This window comes from Phyllostomus discolor, chromosome 3, assembly GCF_004126475.2.
Source record: "Phyllostomus discolor isolate MPI-MPIP mPhyDis1 chromosome 3, mPhyDis1.pri.v3, whole genome shotgun sequence".
In the NCBI taxonomy this organism is placed as follows: Eukaryota; Metazoa; Chordata; class Mammalia; order Chiroptera; family Phyllostomidae; genus Phyllostomus; species Phyllostomus discolor.
In genome coordinates, this window is record NC_040905.2 from 57,522,476 (window position 1) to 57,544,648 (window position 22,173).

At 33.3% G+C, this 22,173-nt stretch overlaps 1 protein-coding gene across 1 annotated transcript; it reads right to left on the bottom strand.

Annotated features, from left to right (window-relative positions):
* Positions 1-567: 567 nt before the first annotated feature.
* Positions 568-19,634, bottom strand: CETN3 (centrin 3). The gene is made up of 5 exons (XM_028528464.2): positions 19,483-19,634; positions 17,609-17,741; positions 15,505-15,619; positions 7,448-7,639; positions 568-863 (listed from the first exon to the last, which is right to left on the bottom strand). Exons 1-5 carry the CDS (start codon positions 19,497-19,499, stop codon positions 820-822), a joined length of 501 nt encoding a protein of 166 aa, XP_028384265.1. The 5' UTR covers positions 19,500-19,634; the 3' UTR covers positions 568-819.
* Positions 19,635-22,173: the final 2,539 nt, after the last annotated feature.

The following is a 22,173-nucleotide window of genomic DNA, read 5'->3' on the forward strand; positions in this document are numbered from 1 at the left end:
ATTATCTTAACAGACCAAAATTCCAACATTTAAATCTTTCATTTGTCAAGAAGTTAGATGATTCAAACTGTATTCAATTAGTTTAAGAAGGAAATATCCATAAGTAACTCTCATAATTTGTGTTAACACACCAAAACATAATACATAAATAATGCATTAATGTTTTAGTATTGCATTAGTATTAGTATTGCATTTAGTATTGTAAAAAAGTATTATGTTTTCCCCCAAAATGACACACATGACTCTTAAAAAAAATTATGCTTATATTGCATCATCATCTTGTAAGAAAACATAAAATGTGAAACCTGTAGTGGAAAAATATGCTATTCTATTGCTATCTGTATTTCAATTTTGTTTCTGAAACCAGTAATGTAAAGAGAAAAGATTTAAGAAAGATACTATTGAGAGCTAATAGATAAATCTGGAATCAAAATAAAACAGAAAATTTAGGAAACTTTAAAATACTAATAAAATAAACATTTTATTAATGCAAGTATGAAAAAACATGTGCACCAAAACAAAAGTGACTAATGCCGAATAAAAAAAATGCTCAAATAATGTGTACCACATGATTCAATTTTTTAAACTTTACGTATAAAAGCTATATTTAATTACAAAGCTATGAACTATTAGAATGCTAACAATACTTTCCATACAAAGAAACTTAACAGTAGTAAAATAGGAATACATAAGATGCTTATTTTTGGTCCATTTGGAAAAAAGAACTAAGCTGGGGTTTTTTTTTCACATGCCTCCAAGCACAAAAATAGAATATAAGATGAAAACTGCAACATTCTTAGTATTTTTCCTTGTAATTCTTTAAATGTCACCAGTCATAATAGCAATGAACTCCTCTTGATTTACTGTGGTAAGAAAAAAAAATTCAAGTCAGAAATACAGTATTTTTCAGAGAATAATACTAAGTTACTTAAATTTTAAATTTTATATTATATAAAGTCTTAATACCAAATATAGCCTTTCCTTTTACTTCTTTTCTAAGAAGCTGAACATGTTTACTAAATGAAACTTCATGAATGCAAAAACATATAAAATGTGATATACAATATAAATTGGTATTCTATAATATTAACTAGAAAAAGACATATTTTATAAATTATAAAAAAGTCCATCACAATCATATTTGTATACACTAGCAAAGATCATTTTTAAAGCTTGAAATTGTTAATTTTTAATAGTCAAAGCCTATTTTCTTTATTCTACTAGTTCATTTAGCAAAGCCTTGCTTAAGTAAGTTAACTATATCATGCGTGTATATCAGAATTTTAAGATGAAAACATATAAATAGAAAAAAAGACAAATTTTTGTTTTTGAACTTTTATATATTTAAAAGCCTATTTTAAAGAAAACATAATTGAAACCAGGTAAACCATACATCAAAAATATCCAGAGAAATTACAATTTTAAGAGATATAGACTTAATCTTAATGACAATGGAAATACTACAATATATAGATGTAAATGCAGGAAAATAAAAGACTAATTGTTAGTTTACCCAAATTATAAAATAAATTCAGTAAGAACCTCAATTTATAAAGCATAATGTTTAAGAAAGCAACCTAGAAATAGTAGGTGATAATAAGTAATATTAATGTAATAGTATTAAATATAAATTTTAATAACATTTACATATACACAAATTATTAACAGAAATGTGGAGAAAAGAATGCTTCCCCTTTGTAAAACAGGACCCATGGAGTCCCCAGATTTAACACATACTTTTAACAAGGCACAAGTTAGGAATGGTAATTTTGATAATGATAACAAGATCACTACAATGAGAGAAAAGAGACGTTGATTCCAGTCACAGCACTGACACAGAACAGTTCTGCATCTCAATTTCTTCCCCTGAAAATACTGAACTACAGAGATAATCTTTTTAGGTTGTTCCTAAGTCTTAAATGCTGATGGTAATATATGAAAAAACACCACTGAATCAAACATTTTTAAGTGCCTAGGGAATGCCAACACCATACTAGGAGTTATGTACTATATAAAAACAAACACCAGGGTTCCTATATCAGTATATCATAAAACTGATGTGAGGCGGATATTAAGTGATATAAAATTGTTAATTTTCTTAAAACAGTGATGTTGTAGTTAGGAAAGCTAATGTCCTTATTATTAGTAGGTGCATGCTAAAATATTGGGGGGCCAAGTTCATGACATATTTTTCAAGTGATTCAGAAAAAAAAACACACTACAGATAAAGCAAATAAAATATATTGTTAATTCCTGAATCTAGGTAGAAGGTATAAAGGTGTTTGCTGCACTAATTTTAACATTTTTTCCTCTATGTGTAAGAAGATTCATAAGAAAGATTCATAACTAGAAAGATTCATAATTAGAAAGATTTCTAACTAGAAAAGATTAACCAATTAAAAGGTTGAGGAGATAAAATATGTACATCAGGAATAATAAAGTATAATGGTTTCAGAAACCACATAGAAAACCAATTTCAATAATCATGTCAGTCACATTTTATACAGGAAACAGAGAACATAAATTGTCATGCTGTAAAACACAAAGCATGACAATTAAAATAAAAGTACGTATCAGTGTTGAAAAAACCCATCATAATGAGGAAAATCACTACTGATGAGAAAAATTTAGGTACAAATAAATTCTGACTTGGGCTTCAAAATAAAAATATAGGATTTGGTTTGATTGGTGGACAGAAACCTTAGGTAGGAGACCACCTGAAAAATAGTGGAAGATAGAAATAGTACAAAAATAAGATTTAAGGAGTTAAGAATGAGCTCTCTAGAAGCCAAATAAGAACCGTGAATCCATGCATTATTAAACATTTACAAGGCACTATGACAGACAACAGAACATAATACAAAACCTGTAATACTCAAAATACTTTCAATAATCTTTACAAATTGTAGTAGTGATCATTAACCTTTGCAGCTAAATGAATTCATTTCAGTATTTTATGAAAGTTATGATCTCTCTTCCCAGTTAAAAAAATAAGATGAAATATACAAAAACTTTAAACGATTTCATTGTTATGCCCTTTCATTTAAGAATCTCTGATTTAGTCAATCTAGACTGAAGCATGTAGACCAAAACAGGAAATAAGAGGATGTTTTTAAGGAACAATATAATGAAAGCCTTAGAATGATTTGATTATAAATCATTTTAACAGTGTAATACAGCCATGATTAAAATATTCAAAAAGTATTTATGTTTTGTTAAACATCTAGAACTTTTCTCTCAAATGTAAAATCTCAATACTCAAATTTCAAATTCAACTTCATATTATTCTAAAACTAAAATTTTTATATTATGTATAAACACCTTAATGTATTGTAACATTTCAAAAGTATTTTGAATTGTTTCAGCATTTCAGACATCAAAACAAAATATTTAAAAACAAAAATGTGGAAAACTGAAGGGAAGTGGCCAAGGAAATTAAACAATCTCCTTTATTATGAGTAAGCCATTCAGACAATTAAGAGAATCTGTGATACCTATGTACATTTGGTTTTATAACCTTTTCTATGAACAATATCTTCTATCAAGTTCCTATATCTAATAAATATAGCATAATACCTACCTTAAAATAGGCATTTGATAAAATATTTACTGATCAAATGATATCCTTTATTTTCTTCTACAATGCCTTTTAAATGAAATTTTCATAAATCAATCATTTCATAGAGTAAATCATATTATATGTCATTAAAATAAAGAAATTTAGAGAAATTAAGTAGATAAGTAGCTCAGAGACCATCTGGCTTTGGAGGGAAAAAAAATCAAGTTTTAGCATCTGAAGTGCCAACTGAATATTTTACTAATCCATTGCTTCCTATAATAGTATGCAATTTGTAAAACTCCACAAACATAGACATCTAATTAATATTTAACTTTATAGCACAAGAGGCAATACAGTGTTACAATAAAAAACATGTTGTCATTATGGAGATCTGAGTTTGAGTTCTGGCTCTGCCATGTATTACCTTGGTGACAATGTTAGAAAGGTTATTATTAATCTCTCAGAGCTTTAGTTTCCATATCTATACAGGCAACTATCCTACACATGAATAGGTATAACATTGTATTTACTTCACAAAAGATATCATGAAAATTATGTGGCATAATCTACAATGTAACATACTAAACACAGAATAACTATATTTAACTATGTTATTAACTATATGTTAACACTCATCATATTTACAGGATAGTCCACTTTGGCTTTTTAAATGTTGATTCCATTTGTCTACAAAAATATATTGTGTTTTATTTTACATATGTTGGGAGAGATGGTGAAGAAGGGATTCTTTCCATATCATCACCACAGCTTTATTTATATTCCATATTATAGGTTCTTTACCTTTAACTCACTCACATTTATTATCCTAATATATACAATAAAAACATTTTCACTGCTCTTAAAAACTGAACAGTGTGAAAAATTCATACACACAAAGACTTACTAAAGCCTACAAAAAAGGCGGCAAAGTATTATGATCTTTACCAGTCTAACATATACAAAGAAAAAGTATGTTATATCTAAACAAAACTGTTTATACTCAAAGAATACAAATTAAGTAATCAGATTAACAGATTATTATAAAATATGTCTTTCTACTTTTTCAAAAATAGGCAGATTTTCATATAGCTGCAGAGACCAATTTAAATTAAGGCAGTGTTCCAAAACCAGACTAAATGGATTCAAGTTATAGTTCTCATTGTTTCTGCATATAAATGTCTTTCAACAATAATTTTCTGAACTTGCCACATTAACAACTACAGGATGGGGCAAGAGTAGGTTTACAGTTGTGCATACATGAAAAGCAGAGTTTATTTTCATCATTATTTGTTTATTGTGCTGTTTTCCATACAAACTGTAAACCTCCTTTTGCCCTACCCTGAATACTTAGTATGTCTTGTCTGAAAAATAAATGTCAAGTAGCTACTATGAATTCTGTAAAGTATCATTCACAGTAGCATTTACAGATACAAAAAAAATAGTATATGCATATATGTGCACTGTTATTTGTATGCTGTAAGACAATATTTGATGCATACATGAATCTTCAGACCTTATGCAATACCTAAGAAGGCTGCCCCACACCTCAGACTGAAAACTACCAGATAAGACTATTTTAATATAATACTGCCCTCCTCCCCCCAAAACAAAACAAATCTTAATAATAAAAGACTATGCATCATCTGTATTTGATTTGTAATCAAACACTTGGAAAAAAAATTATTTGCCTGTTAAGTCACTTGAATAAACGACAGTAGGATACCCAAGCAACAGTTGTACAGTGACAAAGTGGAATAATGAAAGCAAAGAAGCCTGAAGAAATGTTTTAAGGATGCGCTAAAATAAATCTTCAAGCAAAGAAGTATAGATGTGAACTATGAGATTCAAAAGCAGCAGCCAGAGCAACATAACAAGGGATGAAGAAATGGACACATTTTTCTAAGCAAAGTTTCACTTCAAGCTTTAATTTAAAAGGCAGATTCCTAATTAATATTTTCTTCTAAAGTCAAATGAAGTTAATAACTGAAATCTAATTGCATGTGACTAGTACAGTAAAAATAAAGTTATAACTGATCTTCTGACACATTGTTAAAGATGTATGAAATAGATATATCAAGATTCTCTACATCACTGAAGATAGTACCTTTACAGAACAGAGTTCTTTTAAAGCTAATTTAGGAAACTAGGGAAAACAAACAAAAAAATTTACATATTAAGGCAATAGATTCTAAATCCAAAATATTAGCATGAAAGCTTAAGAAATCATTTAAATTTCCTCAAGTTTTAATCATCTTTGTTTCAAAATACAAGTAACTATATCAACTGCCTTCAAAAAGCTGGTATTAAAAAAACAGAAAAATTTTGTAACACTCAAATATTCATATACATATGAGAAAGCACAATAATGTACAATTCTAAAGGACAATCTACAAACCTGAACTGATAGCTGCTATTGTCTTACCTCCTTATTAAAGCATGCCAGTATTGCCAAGGTAATATATGTATATATTTAGTATATATGTATAGTGGGTATTATATCAATATATGTCTACTAAACATACTCCAACTCAGGGCTTTAAGTCAGCAAATATTAGAACACTCATTATGTTAAAAAATGCAGAATATAAATACTAGTACAGACAAAAAAGAAAGGAAAACAAGTCTATCCTTAACACTAGGCACCATCAACTATCTTCATTCAATACTTACAACAACCCTATACAATATTATCATTCTCATTTTTATAAATGGGAAAACTAAGACTCAAAAAACATTAAAAACTTACATAAAGTTACAAAGCAACTAAGTAAATGGTAGAAATTCCATTCAAATGCAGGTCTGTGTGATTCCAAAGTCTCAGGCCTTTCACACTGTATGATTCCATACTGCTCTTAAGGGGCTTACAACAGAATTGGATGTATACTTGTATAGAATAGAGGGCAGTGCATAAAGTGTCAAAATAGTTTGTTCCTCTAAATGCTATGGGCCCTCAGTGAAAGTCTCATGATTCATACAGAGACCACTGGGAAAGGATTTTCAGAAAAAGATGAAGTTTAAAATGCACCTGAGGGAACAACTAACATTTTAGCAGACAGAAATTAGCAATTAGAATATTCTAGGATTAAAGGATGGAATGATAAAAGGCACAGCATAAAACAGTGTTTTCAAGATAGAATGTATTTTGTCAAAGGGTGTATGTATGGGAGGTGAAGGTTAAAGTAAAAAAGTGGAAGACTACAAGTAGGAAATAATACTAGATACTTAAGGTAAGACAGATCATAAAAGGGCTTTGAACTTTAGGACCAATGAACTAAGGGATCATTGTGTCTGAACAAGGAAATGACATCATCAAACCTGTACTTTGAAGAGCAATTAGGAAGCTACAAAAGACTGCCCAGTCAGTGAGGGCAGAGACCACATCTGCTATTGTGTAGCACCAATCAGCACATACAACACAGTACCCAGCAGGCATACAAGAAAATAATGAGGCTATGATAACATTCCTACAAAGAAATCAGGATCTGAACTAGGACACCAGCAGTAAACAAAGACATAAAATGAATTCAGAACATCTGAAGGACAAAATCAATAGAACTTAGTAAAATTTAGAAGTGCATGTATGTTGAGGAAGAAGGTATTAATGGCTGAAATTTTACTAAGTGGCTGAAATTTTGGTGATGTTTCACCCACAAAGAAAAGCATCTTCTTGAAGTGTGAAATCTCATATTACAATCCATACATTTGCTTCCAAAGGGCTGCTTTGCTTCATTCTAAATCAAAAATGTAAAATATTTATGCAAAAAGCCCATTACAGGATGAACAATTGTACTAGATAGTTTGTAAAAGATCTTGAAAATGATTTGGCTTTAGAAAAACTTACTAGATGTATGTATCACAAATACCTGGAATATGTTTACTCAAACTTACTTTCTCCATCACCATCTTTATCAAATTCTTCTATCATAGCACGAAGTTCTTCATCGCTCATGTTTTCACCCAGTTCTCTGGCAACTCGTCGCAAATTCCTCAAGCTTATTTTACCTGAATCATCATCATCAAATAGTTTAAATGCCTTCAATATTTCTTCATGTGGATCTCTCTCCAATATCCAGTCTGTCACTAGAGTTAAAAAAAATAGAAGGTAAAAAATAAACCTTTGCCTTGGCTGGTATGGCTCAGTGGGTTGAGTGCCATCCTGCAAACCAAATGGTTGTCAGTTCAATCCCCAGTCAGGGCACATGCACGGGTTGTGGGCCAGATCCCAGGCAGGGGGCATGAGAGGCAACCACACAATGATGTTTCTCTCCCTTTCTTTTTCCCTCCCTTCCCCTCTCTCTAAAAATGATAATTTTTTTTAAAAAATCAACCTCTCCATGAAAAAAATAAATTAACCTTTATAACACAAAGGCATTCATTTGTGAAATCAACTAAGTACTACATGAGAAGTAAACCATGAATCTGTCAACATTTAGTTTGGTTAATATAATGCCAAATCAGAGCCCAAAAAGCCAGAGATAAACCTGAAATTAGAAAAATCAAATCCATATTTTACATTTTAACCTTTATAATGTCAGTAATTCCTCCTATTATAAGAGTAAGCAAAACTGTATTGCACAAAGTCAAAATAAAAGGAATTATATACCACATTTGTCTATTGGTCTAGGAGTTCATAACCTAATTGGAGAGATGTTATACCAACAAAAAAATTAAAACTAACTAGATAAAAGATGTTTGCTGGCTAAAGTTAACAGTAACACTAACTGCTCCTCAAATTAACCCAACTAAAAACAAACACTGAAAAATTAATAAAACACACTGCCACCGTCGATACAGACACAATCTCAGAGTGTCCCACTGAAAATGCCACTTGCGCCTTCATAACTAGGAGAATCTGTTGGTTTTCCAAAATATGAGTAGTTATTAAAAGAATTAAATCTAATTGTAGTAAGACAGCAGAGAAAAAAAAGGCCTGGAAAGGAGCTCTCATTTTATTCAGCAAGATAATTTCAGACAAGTAACTAAAATTAAGTGAGTAATTTCACAACTCTATAGCTGAAAGTATCAATGCATTTTAATATACTAAATGTAACAACATATAATTTAGTAAACTCAATACTTTTAATTTTACCATTCTTAATAGCCTCCACAACAAAACTGAAGTAGAACTCCATGGTATATAGATAAAAATCTGAAAATATACCTAAGTAAAATTTCTGAAGTAATCCTGTGAGTCTAACATTACAACAAAAGGTATTTATGACTTTCACTGTGTCGTTAAAAATAATTCAATCCTATTGAGGTTTACAAAATCATTAAAATCTCACAAGTGCTTCTATATGGAAAGTACGGAAATGTTTAATGCACCCAAAAGGAAAAATCAATTCAAACCACCAATATTTTATTATTTTGCTATTTTGTCATATTTGAATAAGCTTTAGAATAAGCACCTATTTATTCAAGATAATGTTAAATCATCTACACATATATTCAATAGTTTTCTTTTATCCATTAGTTTTATCCAAAAAGTCTACCAAGTAACTAATTGAAGTATATTATTATAAGTATGCAAATCATCAAAGCTCATAAATATTCAGTCAAAAAGGAATTGGCATATATACAGCCATAACACCAAAATAAAATACCACACTTAACTCTATGGCTCATACTCAACTTATTTTGAATTTAGTCCCAACAAAAAAGCAGGACAAGGAAAAAAAAGTGTTAAGAAATTTTCTTCACCAATTAAATAATTAACATGACAGGTGAACCAAAAAAGCAGCTTGCTGCAAGTATTAATGTATTTAAAGAAGCAAAAGGGTGATCTGAGGAACAGATGGGGCTTCAAGATATATAAATTCCTTTCCTACCAGTGCTTTAATTGTGTTAGTTACTTCAGACTATGTGTTTGCATAATCTTTTATCAATACTTTGTCTTAGAATGCAACTTTTCTTAGGAACTATAAATACCCATCATTCTGGACAGCTAACATATTAAACTTTATGGTGACTCTCCATGCCTTTGCATTCTATTCCTGTTCTATAGAAAATAATTTAATTATAAGAAATACATTTTCTTTCCATGAAAATAAATCAAATGACATGCAGGCAGTTAAGGTGGGTTCAGTCTGTGGTATTTCACAAATTTCATGTAACTCTTTTCAAACGATTCACACTATCAGAAATGCACTTCCTCAAAATAACAGACCTTACACTTTGTAAAAATCACTTAAAAATACAACAAATTAAAAAACATAACATTAAAAGTTTATGAAAAATCATTAAAGGTAAAGTTAGAAATCTAGCTTCAACTATATATCTCACTTTTCTAGGCAAAAATACCAGTTACTATAAACTCAACATTTTGGAGTCAAAATTCCTTCCACTATCACCAAGACAGCAATGCCCCACCACAAATGGATGAGATCATTGTTAACAGATAGCTTCCCATATTTGAAAAGGCTGGAAATTTTCAATCCTACAAACCTAATTGGTGAGGATGCTACTTACCTTTTTACTCTTAAACTTATTATTCCTTTTTATGCTCACCACACCTTCAGCATAAAATATATATTATTTTCAGTCTGCAGTCTCTCTTCCCTCCAACTCATCTTTAATACTCTCAACAAACTTATCTTTTTAAATAAAACATATCAGTTACTCTTTTTTAAAAATTAACAATGATCCTCTGCTGACTCAAGTCCAAACTCTACATGTTATGCAAGACTTTACCTATCTCACTCCATCTTACCTCTTTAGTCATTTCTCTAAGCTCTAGAACAGTGGTACCTAGTTTCCCAAAGGTACCACTCTTTGTTTTCTCTTCCTGAATGCCTACCTCTACTCCATCCACAATCTCCTCCTTGGGACGATATCCTACTCACATTTCCAAAGGCTTAAACAAAAAATCCCCTCTGCAAAGTCTTCAATTGCTCCAATCAGAAATTAACAAATCATTCCTGTTAAAGGCCAGACAGTAAATATTACAGACATTTTTGGGGGGCTGGGCAGGGGGCACAGTGTCTGTCTAAACTACTCACTCTGCCATGGTGGCACAAAAGCATAAAACAATGGATGTGGCAGTGTGCAGGCAACAGCTGAATTTGGCCTAGGCCTATAGTTTGGCAACTCCTTCCCCAGACAAGATTATAATTTACCAGGTGGCACCATACCTTGTGGTCACCTATATTTAGTAAGCTCCTTGAAAGAAGAATCTCTTAATAACTTTAATTAATTCCCCCCCTCACCCTACCACAGTATCTAATGCCAAAAAATTCAGCAAATATTTGTTAAATAAGCAGAACAAAGCCAGTAATATCCTATCATATATAGCCAGTGAAATAATAAGTAGTATGTGCCAAAAAATAGATGGAATACAAACATCTGACTGATCTTGGTCTCACTTCAAAGCATCAATTCCTAAAACACCTATGATACTCACTAGCCTCAGGCTGTCTATACTCTCAACTTACCTCAAATATATTTTAATACTTTTCCCAAGTATTGGGAAGAATACAGTTAAGTGTCAGACTTCATCCAGAAATATCATACAACAGTATCCTTAAACAGTAATAGATGGTACATAAGCTAAGACTCAAATGTTCTGATCTCGAGTTACTTGTCCCAACATATAACATATATTTATCTGATCAGTTAAAGTGATCAGTTACTTTTCAAAAATAATTAACCAATAGGGAAAATACATAGTTCTTGATTGTTTGATTCCCAATCACTAAAATTTTTATTTGACAGCTAGTATTCTTAACAGGTAGCCTTACGACACAGCTAAGGTGTCGTGCTGAGCCTGTCAAAAGGTCAATCTTTGAAGAGCTGAAATTCAGCCATGGCCTTTTATTCTACAAGGGATCCAGAATTTCTGCTCTACTAAGTAACACAGAAAAGATAGAGGGCATGGAACTCTGGCTTCAACTGCTAATAAAATCACACTTATAAAAATTGTATTCATTTAAGATGAAATAATATTTAATAAAATTATTAATGACAATGATCTACTATGTAAAATAGCTCACAACTATGAAAAAAGTAATCAGAAAAATATAAATATACACAGAATACTTTTTATGTTCCAGTGATGCAATATGGTTATTCCCAGCCATTAAAACAAATAAAACAAAAACTCTTTTTAAAGTAATAATAACAACAAATACTTAATAGCACTTACTATATGCTAGGGCCTTTCCTAAGGACTTTACATATTATTAATGCATTTATTCTTCAAAAGAACCCTATGAGGTAGTACAACCATCTACATTACAGTAGAAAATGAGGCACAAAGTACAATGACCAAAAGTAACGCAGCTAGTAAGTGGCACAATCAAGATCTGAAGTCAGGCAATCTAGTAGTAAATCACCCATGCTAAACCAATGCATTGTACCAAATGTACCTGAATTATAGCTCTTTCCTAATAGTATCATTTCCACTATATCTTAACACCTTGTTTCTATAAATAAGCCCTAAACTAAAATCATCAACTCCAGGAGCACTTTGATATTAAGAGAACAGAGGTGGCTCCCTCCCGCTTCTCAAATGAATAATTCTACAAGTTAGAGAAAAGAAAGAAATATTCTCCTCAAAGGGACAATAAGATAGCTCTCTAACCAGTCATCTGTTAGTTCATAAATTGGGGATCTTCTGTGCTGTGCTTTCTTTCTCTTTTAGATTTATCCTTTAACTTCTCTCTTCTTCACTTTTGGTTTGAATTTCCAGATTTTAAAATATGAATGACATGATATGAATCTATTTTTCCATATATACTAATTTTCATTTCTTTTTGATTCTCATATTGCTTTTTGCTGAATATTTAAAATAAAGGGTTCAAGTGTGAATATAATTGAATTTGTCCCTAAACTTTAAAACTTTCTAAAAATAACTATATGATATGGTTATATTATGATCCATATAAAGTGGCACCATAATGTAGAAAATTAATTTAATAAAAACGAAACCAATTATAGAGGCTTCCAGCCAACACAGAGGCATAGATAGATACGCTTTGCCTCCTTGCATAACCAAAAGGACAAAACCAACTTAAAAACAAAAAACAACCAGAACTGCCAGGATATTGAAGTCTATGGAAGTCCAACAACCAAAGAGTTAAAGAAGAAACATTCATCCAGGCTGATGTACCAAGACAAAAAAATATGGCCCAAATGAAAAAACAGATCAAAACTACAGAAAAAGAACTAATCAACAAGGAGATAGCCAAGCTAATAGATGCTGAGTTCAAAACACTGGTAATCAGGATGCTCACAGAAATGATAGTGTATGGTCACAAAATAAAGGAAGAAGTGAAGGCTATACAAAGTGAAATAAAAAAAAGTACACAGGACCAACAGTGAACGGAGGGAAACCAGGACTCAAATCAACAATTTAGAACAAAAGGAAGAAATCAATATTCAACTGGAACAGAATGAAGAAACAAGAATTCAAAAAAATGAGGAGAGGCTTAGGAACCTCATTTTAACGAGGACAACTTTAAATGTTTCAACATCTGAATCATAGGGGTGCCAGAAGGAGAAGAGGAAGAGCAAGAAATGGAACACTTATTTGAACAAATAATGAAGGAAAACCTCCCCAATCTGGTGAAAGAAATAGATTTCCAAGATATCCAGGAGCCTCAGAGAATCCCAAAGAAATTAGACCCAAGGGGGAATACACCAAGACACATCATAATTAAATTACCCAAGATTAGACATAAGGAGAGAATCTTAAAAGCACCAAGAAAAAAGGAAACAGTTACCTACAAAAGAGTTCCCACAGTATCAGCTGATTCCTCAAAAGAAACCTTGCAGGCAAGAAGGGGCTGGAAAAAAGTATTCAAAGTCATGAAAGGAAAGGACCTACATCCAAGATGACTCTATCCAGCAAAGCTATCATTTAGAATGGAAGGGCAGATAAAGTGCTTCCCAGATAAGGTCAAGTTAAAGGAGTCCCTCATCACCAAGCCTTTATTGTATGAAATGTTAAAGGGACTTATATAAGAAAAAGAAAATCAAAAATATGAACAGTAAACTGACAATAAACTCGCAATTACCAACAACTGAACCTAAAAAATAAAACAAAAACAAACTAAGCGAACAACAAGAACAGGAAAAGAATCACAGAAATGGAGATCACGTAGAGGGTTATCAGCAGGGAGACGGAGTGGGGAGAATGGTGGGAAAAGGTACAGGGAATAAACATAATTGGTAGGCACAAAATAGAAGGGGGAGGTTGAGAAAAGTATAGGAAATGTAGAAGCCAAAGAACTCATATGTACAACCCATGAACATGAACTAAGCCACAGCGAGGGGGATGCTAGAGGGAGGAAGGGTGCAGGGCAGAGGGGGAAAAAGCGGAGAAAGAAGTGGGACCACTGTAATAGCATAATCAATAAAATATACTTAAAAATAAAAATATAAAACAAACCTAAATATGCATAAATTCTATGAGTAAAATCCTAGGCAATGTAAGTTATAATACCAAAGGCTTTGCCTTCCAGAATCCTCTATTCCAAAAAAGACTCAGTTATGTATATAGTAGATTAGAGGATTTAAAAATATAAGAGGTCTATCTGGAAAAAGTCCAGCCATTGTTAATAGAACAGGAACAGTTTGTGCAACATTGATGTAACCTAGCAGCCAAGGACAGCAGACTGGAATGCATGTGGATGAACAGTGATGACTTCATTGTACTAGTCAGTGTGGGCAGTAGAGCCACCGAGCGTGCAAACTGTGCAGCCGTGGCGCTCAAAATGGCTGATTGAGTAGAACAATGAATCTTTATCAAATTTTGCGTTAAGCTTGAACTTTCCTCCACAGAAACTATTTAAATGGTTGAGTCGAGCCCACAGTTACAGGCAACAAGTGATTGGCAGCTTCAGCAAGACAATGTGCCCTCTCATGCATCACATCTCATGCCAAGTTTTTTGGCAAAGTATCAAATCACCCAGGTGACTCAGCCCCCATGCAGTCCAGATTTGGTATCCTGCAACTTCTGGCTTCTCTCAAAACTAAAACCACCTTTGAAAGGGAAGAGATTTCAGAAAGTTGATGAGATTCAGGAAAATACAAACAGAGCAGCTGATTGGCAATTCCAACAAAGGATTTTGCAGAGTGCTTTGAATAGCAGAAGATACTCTGGGAGAACTGTGTGAGGTCCCAAGGTGCCTACTTTGAAGGGGACTGAGGCAGCACTGTCCTATGTACAATGTTTCTTGTACTTTGTGTCTTCTTCAATAAGTGTCTCTATTTTTCATATTACATGGATGGATACCTTCTGGACAGACCATATATATATGCTATAACTCACTCACTAAAATCAACTATACGAAAGTTTAACCATATTAAGCCCTTGCTGACACATTATCTTCAGTTGGTTATTCTAAAAGTTTTCTGCTTCCAATTTGCCAACTGCCTACAATTACTACAATTCTCTCCCCACTGGCAAATTTAAATAGATGATTTTATTCACCAAGATCAAGGTTATCAAGAGTATGTATCCTCTCATAAACTTTGTCAACCTGAACGTATGCACTTTATCTACAGCCAAAGATAGCAACTGGTACAGGTTCCCTCTCTTCCCACATCGCCAGCAAAACTCACATACCAAATGCTCTTGGGAAATATTTTCCAAACAAAAGGATACCAAAATTTTCTGTTTCACTGGGTAAATATTATTTTTGATCACCCTCTTATTTTTGTCATAAACACACATTACTTGGAAAGACATTTTTCTATAAAAAAAAACTACACAACAGTTCCTAAATTACAATCTTACAAAACACAAAATAGTAAACCCTATAGTGAAGCTATAAATCCTTTTTCTTTGAAAATAAACATAAAGAATACACCCAAAACATCCATAAGATCCACTTATACAACAATGTTCATTAACAAAATTCTATAACCCAGAGAATTAAAAAATACTGACATTGACCAGATAATTTCCTAACAACTGCTAGATACAAAGACTATTAAATACACACCAACTTCATTAAAATCTTCAAAGGTGATTTTCCCTGTAGCTTCTCTGTCATAATCTTTAAGAATCTTCAGTACATCAGCTTTTTTTACATCAAACCCCAAGGCTCTCATTGCCACCTTTTGGATTAAAAGGGAAAAGCAAATTATAAAACATTCTTTCAAAAAACTAATTTCAAATTCTTAAATAAATTTTACAATTTAAGAGATGATAATGGCATATTAATAAAACATATAATTTGTTTGCATGTTTTATGCCTCCAAAATAGAAACGAGATAGTTTTTCTTCACTATTGAAATAAATGGCAATTTGTTAAATTTATATACCCATTTTTTATGACAAACTAACCAATGAGTGTTTATGGAATATATTATATGATACACTGACTTAATGCACAGATGTTAATAACAAGTTATTTGTTTTCAAAGGATTAACAATAAAAACGGAAAAAAGGAACAGCATAAACATTACAAAGTAATATAATGTAAGATATTTAAAAAACATTAAAATAAGAACTATCATCAGACTCTACATGATCAGGTAGTACATGAGCCTGACTTTAGAAAAGAAAACCTTGTTACCATAGTATAAAGGAGAGACATGTTATTGGTTAAAGAAATCTTACTTGGAGAGATTCAAGTTGTTCCTTGATATATGGATAAACTGGAATAGAAGAGTATTTGGGAAAGGATGACTAGTATTAAGACACCAAAACAAAGAATAAGTTTGAGAACAGTGAACAGAGCAGTTTATCTTATCTGAATGGGAAGAGCTCAGGTGGAAACAAGCAGTTACAAAATGAGAGAAGTAGATAGTAGGAAAAGTGTGGAAAACAGTCAATAAAACCAAAAAACCTGAAATTTATGCATTACACTGAGAAACTAGTAAAGGTTTACAAGCAATGAACAATATGGGGAGATTTTATAAGATGAATGTACAAGGTGAGAAACCACTTATCCAGGTATGACATAAGATCCCAATCCGAGATCATAAAAATGACAACAAATGAAAGAGACATTATAAAGAAAACACTGATAAAGCCTGGGTAACTGGGGAGAAAAATGGAAAGAGAGAAACAAAGAGCTACAAAATAGCTACTTTTCTCATTGTGTTGAGTGTCAGATTCATGCTATTCTAAACACCGATTTCCCCTTGTATCTTTGTAAATAATTCCAGATCTTAAAGTTGACATTTTCTCCTATTAAGAGTGTCAACATCACTCATCAATGTTGTTTGAACCATAGAAAGTTGAGATTTTGTTTACAAACATGTTCAAATGAAAAAATAAGACTCCACAAATGAAAAAAAGAATGAGTTGCCAAAGAATATAGTAAGAACTGTTGAAATCCTATAGTTTGAAAAATTTTAATTATGTGAATGAAAAATAAGGCCCTTCACAGGAACATATTTTTACATTTAAAAAACTATTCATTTTAGCCCTGGCCAGGTGACTCAGTTGGTTGGAGCAACATCCTATATACCAAAAGCTTGTGGGTTTGATTCCCAGCGAGGGCACACACCAAGGTGGCAGGTTCAATCTCCATTCAGGCCAGATATGGGAGGGCAATGGATCCATGTTTTTCTCTCACATAGATGCTTCTCTCCCTCAAATCAATGAAAATCCTTGAGCCAGAATTAAAAATAAATAAATAAATAATGATAAAACAAAATACTACTTATTTTACCATGTGAAGAGGAGTTTCTAAAAAAGATGTTCAGAGTACTACTCAACTTTATCATCACACTTAACTGTGAATGTCTGAAATGGTTTCATATTTCTAAAACCAGTTTAGTTAAAATAATTATTTAGAAATGTATTTTTTACCAACTGTCAAACATGTAAATCATTTAATCAGAAAAAATATAACATTTTATTTATTTTTAAGATTTTTATTTATTTTTAGAGATGGGAAGGGAGGGAGAGAGGGCAAGAAACACGGGTGTGTGGTTGCCTCTCATGTGCCCCCTACTGGGGACCTGGCCCACAACCCAGGCATGTGCCCTGACTGGGAATCAAACCAGCAACCTTTGGTTTGCAGGCGGACACTCAATCCAGTGAGCCACACCAGCCAGAGCAAAATATATGACATTTTAAAGTATACTATTACCTTTAATTCATGATAATCTATTGCTTCATCTTTGTCAGTGTCAAATAGTTCAAAAGCATCTTTAATTTCTTGTTTCTGTTCTTCAGAAAGTTCTCTTCTTTTTTTCCTCTTTGTTTTGTCTACAATTTCACTTCTATGAAACAAAAAGAAAAAAGTCTATTTAGCCCATTTAAATTCTATTCTCCTATGCCTCTAAATGATTAAGATTTCAAAAATTCAACCATAAACCTTAGTCAGTGAATTTTCTACATTTCTTTAAAAGATGTATTTTTGAGAGAGAATTTTTCCTTACATGCTTTGAAGAAATTTTCCTTATATTGCATAGTTCAAGCTGCTATAAATTTGCACTCCCCCAAACTGGGAAGTGTTATAGGTTATTTAAAAAAAAAATGAGGACCTAATGTTCCTTCCTCCTAGTCTCGTATTTATTCCCATTAATATTGCTGTGGAAGAAGCAAGAATTGTTAAGATAAATTACATTATGTCAGAAGTGTCCCCCCAAAACAAAGTGTCCATACTTACTGTTCACATTGTTCTGCAATATAAAGTGTTTATTTAAAAGTAAAATTCATAATTGACAATCACTATATATTTGGTTTGCTTTTGATAATGTTTTATAATTGACATCAAAATTACTACCAAAAAACATAAATTTACCAAGTTACAAAGAACTTTAGCATTATGGATTAGAAATGTTCTTACTTATTTCCAAAAGTTTGGCACTTTGATCATTTCTTCCAGTGATATTAGCAAATCAGTCAAAATACTGAGTCCATATATATTTTGACTACTAAACATCAAAAAAGTACCCCATATTTGTGCCAAATATATAATATGAGGAGTCAATGGTCTTAAAAATCTCTCCTAACATGAAAATTCATATTTAATTTCTCACAAACTCTGGAAAACCTTGTTTTTTTAAAAAAAAATGTATTCTAAAAGCTAGGAATGTCTTCCCTAAGAGATGGCGATCCAAGTTTTCCAAATTTTCAAATGGGACTGCTGCAACACGTATAATTTTTGAAAGAGAAAATTTTGTAAAACTTTAAACTATAAAATCCAGTTGGTCTTATTATAAGTTGGCTATCTCCAATTGAAGTTTTGTTCTCTGATAATCTACCAAAACCAAACAAAAAACAAAAAAAACATGAGAAGGTCAGAAAAAGGAGGATAAATCTGAGATCTTTCACAAGAGACTTCAGACAAGCATGGACATTCCCGGGGTCAGTTATTTCTCTTTCCACGACTCCGAGTGGCCAAGTCCAAAACCGACCGGCAACTGACCCCATCCTTTTTAAAAGTGGTGCAGCTACGGAGTTCAAGTAAAACATCTAGATCAAGCTGGGGAAAGGGGAAACAGGATTAGAGGTCGAATTGAATGTGAGATAAAGAAACTTAACACATTTTCTTAATCTGGGTCTCTCTGAGTACCGTAAAGCAAGATCCCGGGAGAAGGGCGAGGAGTTTTGTATTATTCCCAAAATTTACAGAAAATATGTCATGAGCAGCGCAGCTGCGATTGTGGCCGTAAAACCAGAGGGAGTAACTGAACCAAGGGATGCTCCATGGCCTGATTCCTTGAAAAATATCGCGATTGTTTGCAGCCTCTTTGCAACCAAAATAGCCCATCTTTTAGTTGCTCCAAGCCCAACGCGTTGATAGGTATGGCTACCTCAGCTGCAAAGCACGGGGTTCATCACTCCTGGTCCCCTAGGATGAAAAGTGCGGCCCGGTAACATGTTGGCCGAGGTTCATTTTACTCGTCTCAAACTGCATCCCCTTCCTCGCCTGGGCCCCAAACTGCCTCCCTTGTACACCCGCCCTGGGACCCGCTGCCGGGGTGTGGAGAGCATTGCTGCCTCCTCATTACCGACCTCAGAGCTAAACTCATTTTCTCTTCGGACAGAGACGTTCCTCTCAAGAACGACTTTAACTCCCTAATGAAGGTTGAACTAGCACAAGCTGCTCAACAGACAACGACGACCTCAGCGGCCTTAAGGACCTCCCACAAGATAGACACTTCTGAACTAGATTGGTTGAAATTGTGAGTGTCTTGCCCATCGTGGCGGAAGCGTCTTTAGTCCTCGTCTCTCATTGGACACATTTCACGTCTATCAAAGAAACCGCTCTACCCTCCTATGCTTTAGATTGGCCCGTGGCGTTTTCCCCGAATCCTTTGCGGAGCGAGGTTTTGAGTCCTTGCGTGGGGGTTCGAAGTGTGGTTGCATCTATCCTCACAAGAGGAGGTCTACTACCCGTGGGCGAAGGTCCAGAGATCCAACGGGTGGCTGCGAGGGAAGAGGAGGCTGGGGGGCGGGGGCTCAGAGGAGAAACGCGCCGCAGGCTATCCTCCGGCAAGGCGAGAGTAGCTGAGGGAGGAGGTCTGTGAAATTTAGTTTCTCTGTATTCTAAGAACTTGGAGGGTCTGAGTATATGCGGGGGTGGGGGGGACATTGTTTAAAAAGCAGATTTAAATGGCCCTTTCCCCAATTTTGATGCCAGTAGGTGTGAATCTGCTTTTTTTCCCTCTTTACAAACTTAGTGATGCTGAGGTAGGTGCTGTGCATTATATGTACATGGATAATCACTGGGTTGGATTATTCGCTTATTTAAGGTGAAGCTGCACCTAGCCCGCACTTTGTTCCTCTTCCATCTTGGAACGGATTTGTTCTCTTTTGATCTTTATTTGCCAGTGCTGTAAGCTGGAAAATACGCATGATGTTATCTCCACCAGCAAACCATGTTTCTTGGAACTCACTTGGTATTTAATATATTTACTTGCTTATCTCTCCTGCTAGCCTGAATTTTTTCAAGGCCCAGAATGCTCTTCCTAGTGCCTAATGCAAGTGGCTGGTGCATAGGTGCTCAAATATTTTCATTGGATGGACTCTTGCTGCAAAAACGCACAAAGTACTGAACTAAATTGCTAATCTCAAACGAATAAAATAGTCTGAAGGTGAGGGTGTAGCAAGAGAAGGAGAAAGATATTGATACAATCCTAAAGTGTTACATATACATATCACTTTAAACATACACCTATATAAATATAAACATATGTACATATAAAGGTTTAGAGAAGAAAGCGAGCAGGTAGAGAAAAGACTTTTGGGAGGCGATTATGTGTTTGATAGGCCTAGAAAGATGAGCTAAATTTGGATGAATAAAAATATGCGATTGAATGTAGCTAAATATTAATAACTAAAGTGTAGACCCTGCAAAGAAAAAGTAGGAGACTACATTTTATAAATCACCTTTATAAATCACCTGTGAATTTAAAAGGAAAGTTAAATTGCAGTTACAGATGATCCTCATCTTATGGAAGGTTTATATCCAGAGAAACCCGTAAGTTGAAAATACCTTGAAGTCAAAAATGCATTAAATAACACTTAACCTACTGAACATCATAGTTTATAGCTTAGGCTACCTTGTGCTCGGAACAGAATATCCAAAAAGCCTGGCAACAAGATACACTGTAGAGTATCAACTGTTGACCCTCATTGTGTGGCTGACTGGGAACTGTGGCTTTCTGACACTGCCCTTCCTCTTGAGAAAGTATGCTTATTGCTAGCCCAGAAAAGGTCAAGACTGAAAGTATAGTTTCCACTGAATGTATATCACTTTTGCACAATCATAAAGTCTGAACCTAAATTGCAACATTTTAGGGACCATCTCTATTCCATAAATGTAATGACAATGAAAAAACTATGTATTAAAAGTGTAAAGCCCTGGCTAGTGTGTCTCACTAGATTGAGTGCCATCCTGCAAATGGAAGTGTTGCTGGTTCCATTCCCAGTCCAGAGACATGCCTGGGTTGTGGGCCAGATCCCCATTAGGGGGCAGGGAGAGACAACCACACATTGATGTTTCTCTCCCTCTCTTCCTCCCCCCACTCTAAAAATAAATAAAGTCTTTTAAAAATAAATAAATACATTAATTATTAATGAAAAACATTGTAAGGCATAGACCAAGCAAAGAAAATTATTAAATAAGAAAAGTAAGCCAAGTGTTTATTTGAAGTAGTTAGAAATGAAGAACAAATAAACTAATTGAAATTAGGAGAAATTACTAAAGATAACAAAAGAATTAGAAAACAAGTTTTAAAAGAAAATTGTTAAAATAATAAATGGGTAAGGTATTCTCATATTAATAATTGGGTTTTGTCAATACCAAAAAATTGACAGTGACAGAAGTATGACAAGAAAGGGAATGTTGCCATTAACAATGTTGATAGTTTAAAAGGGAAGCTTTAAAATTATTAAAGTGCTTTTAAAATTTTTAAAATACTTCCTATAACTAGTAATATCAAAATAGTCACTTTTTAAGAAAAACAAAGAAAAGGACTCAAAAAAACCCAGAAAACTAAATTAGGTCAATAGCTATAGATAGGACTGAAAAAATAATGTCAAAGTTCTGTATCGTGCACACACAGAACCATCCAGCTTATTCAGAGTTTATTAAAATGCAAGGATAATTCAAAATGTAAATTTATTAATCATCATAAGTGTAAGTCAAGGAGACCATCTCAATGTCCAAAAAGGCACTAGAAAGTATTCAACACCCATTCC